The sequence below is a fragment of the Engraulis encrasicolus genome, chromosome 23 (assembly GCF_034702125.1).
Source record: "Engraulis encrasicolus isolate BLACKSEA-1 chromosome 23, IST_EnEncr_1.0, whole genome shotgun sequence".
Classification (NCBI taxonomy): Eukaryota; Metazoa; Chordata; class Actinopteri; order Clupeiformes; family Engraulidae; genus Engraulis; species Engraulis encrasicolus.
Window position 1 is genome coordinate 21,840,466 of NC_085879.1, and position 2,500 is coordinate 21,842,965.

The 2,500-nt window shown below is 44.9% G+C and overlaps 1 protein-coding gene across 1 annotated transcript in view; it reads right to left on the bottom strand.

The window, feature by feature from the left end:
* limch1b (LIM and calponin homology domains 1b) overlaps nucleotides 1–2,500 on the bottom strand; it is a 203,988-nt gene that overhangs the window by 69,650 nt on the left and 131,838 nt on the right. Inside the window, exon 5 of the mRNA XM_063189675.1 lies at nucleotides 2,297–2,327. Coding sequence (XP_063045745.1) covers nucleotides 2,297–2,327 — 31 coding nt within the window. The remainder of the gene's footprint in view (nucleotides 1–2,296; nucleotides 2,328–2,500) is intronic.

The window sequence follows — 2,500 nt, forward strand, 5'->3', positions numbered from 1 at the left end:
TGGATGGATGGCTGCAAGACCTCACCATGACAACAAAAAAACTCATAATTGAACACAGCTAACCTTAGTTGTATTACCTCAGGTTTAGTGACTCAGTCGTAACCAGTTATTTACATTACCCTTTCCAGTGAGTTTTGCAACATCATTGGCTTGTTTGCTTATTTGGTAAAAGTCTACCTCAGAGTGTTCTGGAAGTGTTTTGACAATTCGTTCAAGATGGATCAGAATGTGGCCAACTTAGACAGAGTTCACAGATTTACTGGCAATGACCTGTGGGTAATTCAGCTGTTTTGGCAGAGGTCTGTCCTAGTTTAGTATTCCTCTGGTTTTCTTTTTTTTACTACAGCTCTGTAATAACTCTATATACTGTACTAACTCCCCACCGCTATAATGACCCCCTGTCAGTCATCTTTTCTGACCACTGCTCCACCCAAAGCTGATAACTCCATGTAGACCTTAAACCACAAACCAGAAGGAATCATCATAACCCTAAAATCTACCAGTCTCACCCTCTCTGTCTGACAAGACGGTAGCCTCACCACGCCCTCAAGAACCATTCATCACAATAGCCTCTTTATCCTATAAAGCCTCTGTCTGTCTTACTCCTAAACGACAATGACAGAGGTTTACGCAATCAGCCCGCTGCGGTGAAGCGGACGGTATTTAGGCCTAAACACACAAATGTTTGCTCTTCGTAATACTCTCCAAACATTGGTAATGCCAGTGTGTTTACCCAGGCTAAGCTATCATAATACCAGCAGCGTCTTCAGTTGTCTCAAGGCTATCTTGGAAATCCTAACAAAGGGATTGGACCTTCAGCCAAGACACAAGATAGAAACATAGAGGGGTATCCCCTGAATAGGCTATAATTTAGTATGCTATACAATATCGAACGACAAATGAAGAAATTTGACTATTATTTGCTGATTACCAGGACAACGATGAAAGGAAAGGGTAGAAAATGACAGCAAACAACCCAAAACAGAAACAAGACCCTGACAAATGGAGTGACCACGTTTACTACACATCTGGATGCAGAGGTCTGCCTCCAGTACTGACTGTCATCTGATGGACTGACTGTTCAGTCACAGCTGTACTCTGAAGTCCAGTTGCGTTTTTAGGGTTTAGTTCCTGGAACGTGTGCTGGTTTGCTTTTCTGAGTGCACTCTTGGGAGGGAGTACAGTAGTGTAGAGGCCCTTTTTGTAGTGCAAGGGTAGTATAGTTTTTTGCAAGGGTGCAGATATTCCTACTTCACTGAAGTCTCAGCAGTTTGTAGTTCCTATACGTATAAATACGCACAGACATGCACATTTGCACATGTACATGCTAACACCTACAAAATTAGGAATATCAGCACACATAATACCTGTGTATCACAAACACACAGACACACAGACACATAAGCACACACACGCATGCGCACGCGCACACACAACCCCCCCCCCACACACACACACACACTCACATGCACACACACACGCACACACACACACACACACACACACACACACACACAGATAAGACAGTACTGCGTCTTTAAATAACGTCAAGAACAGAGTGACGTGCCCAATCGAAACTGACATAGGACACAAACAAACACTGTGCTCCTTTTTTTCCCCTGACTGATGTCAAGCCGACAGAACGGAGTGTTTCATACATAAACACTGGAGACAGGTGAGCCGTCAGCGATGACATTCCAACAGAATGAGCCCACGCTAAATACAACGACACCGGCACTGTCGAGGCCAGGCACAACATCAAAAATGCAGCAGAGGCAAAAAAAGACACACACGTACGCAAGCTCACACACACACACACACACACATACACACACACACACACACACACACACACACACACACACACACACACACACACACACACACACACACACACACACACACACACACACACACACACACACACACACACACACACACACACGTACACAACCCCACACACATACACACGTCATACCGTACATGCAAGCATACAGTATAAAGACACGTGTACACACATGCATGCATACTACACACATGGGACAGAGGATTTAAGGCATGAAGAGTAGAGATAGACAGAGGAATCGATAGACAAAGACAGAGGAGAGAGAGAGAGAGTGAGAGAGAGAGAGAGAGAGAGAGAGAGAGAGAGAAAGACGGGGAGAAGGAGAAGGAGAGGAAGAGATGGGGAGAGAGAGAAGGATAAGGAGGAAGAGAGATGGGGAGAGAGGTGAGGACAGTGATTGACATAGTGACAGACACATAAGAGGAAAACACGAAGTAGATCAACACTTACATTCTTTAGTCTTCTGCTGCAGTCGGATCCTCTGTGGACAGGCAAAGGAGAGGGAGAGAGAGAGGGAGGGAGAGAGAGAGAGAGAGAGAGAGAGAGAGAGAGAGAGAGAGAGAGAGAGAGAGAGAGAGAGAGAGAGAGAGAGAGAGATGGTTACTTGAAGGTGAACAACACAATCCTCAAACAAGATCAACAAACATAAGAGCA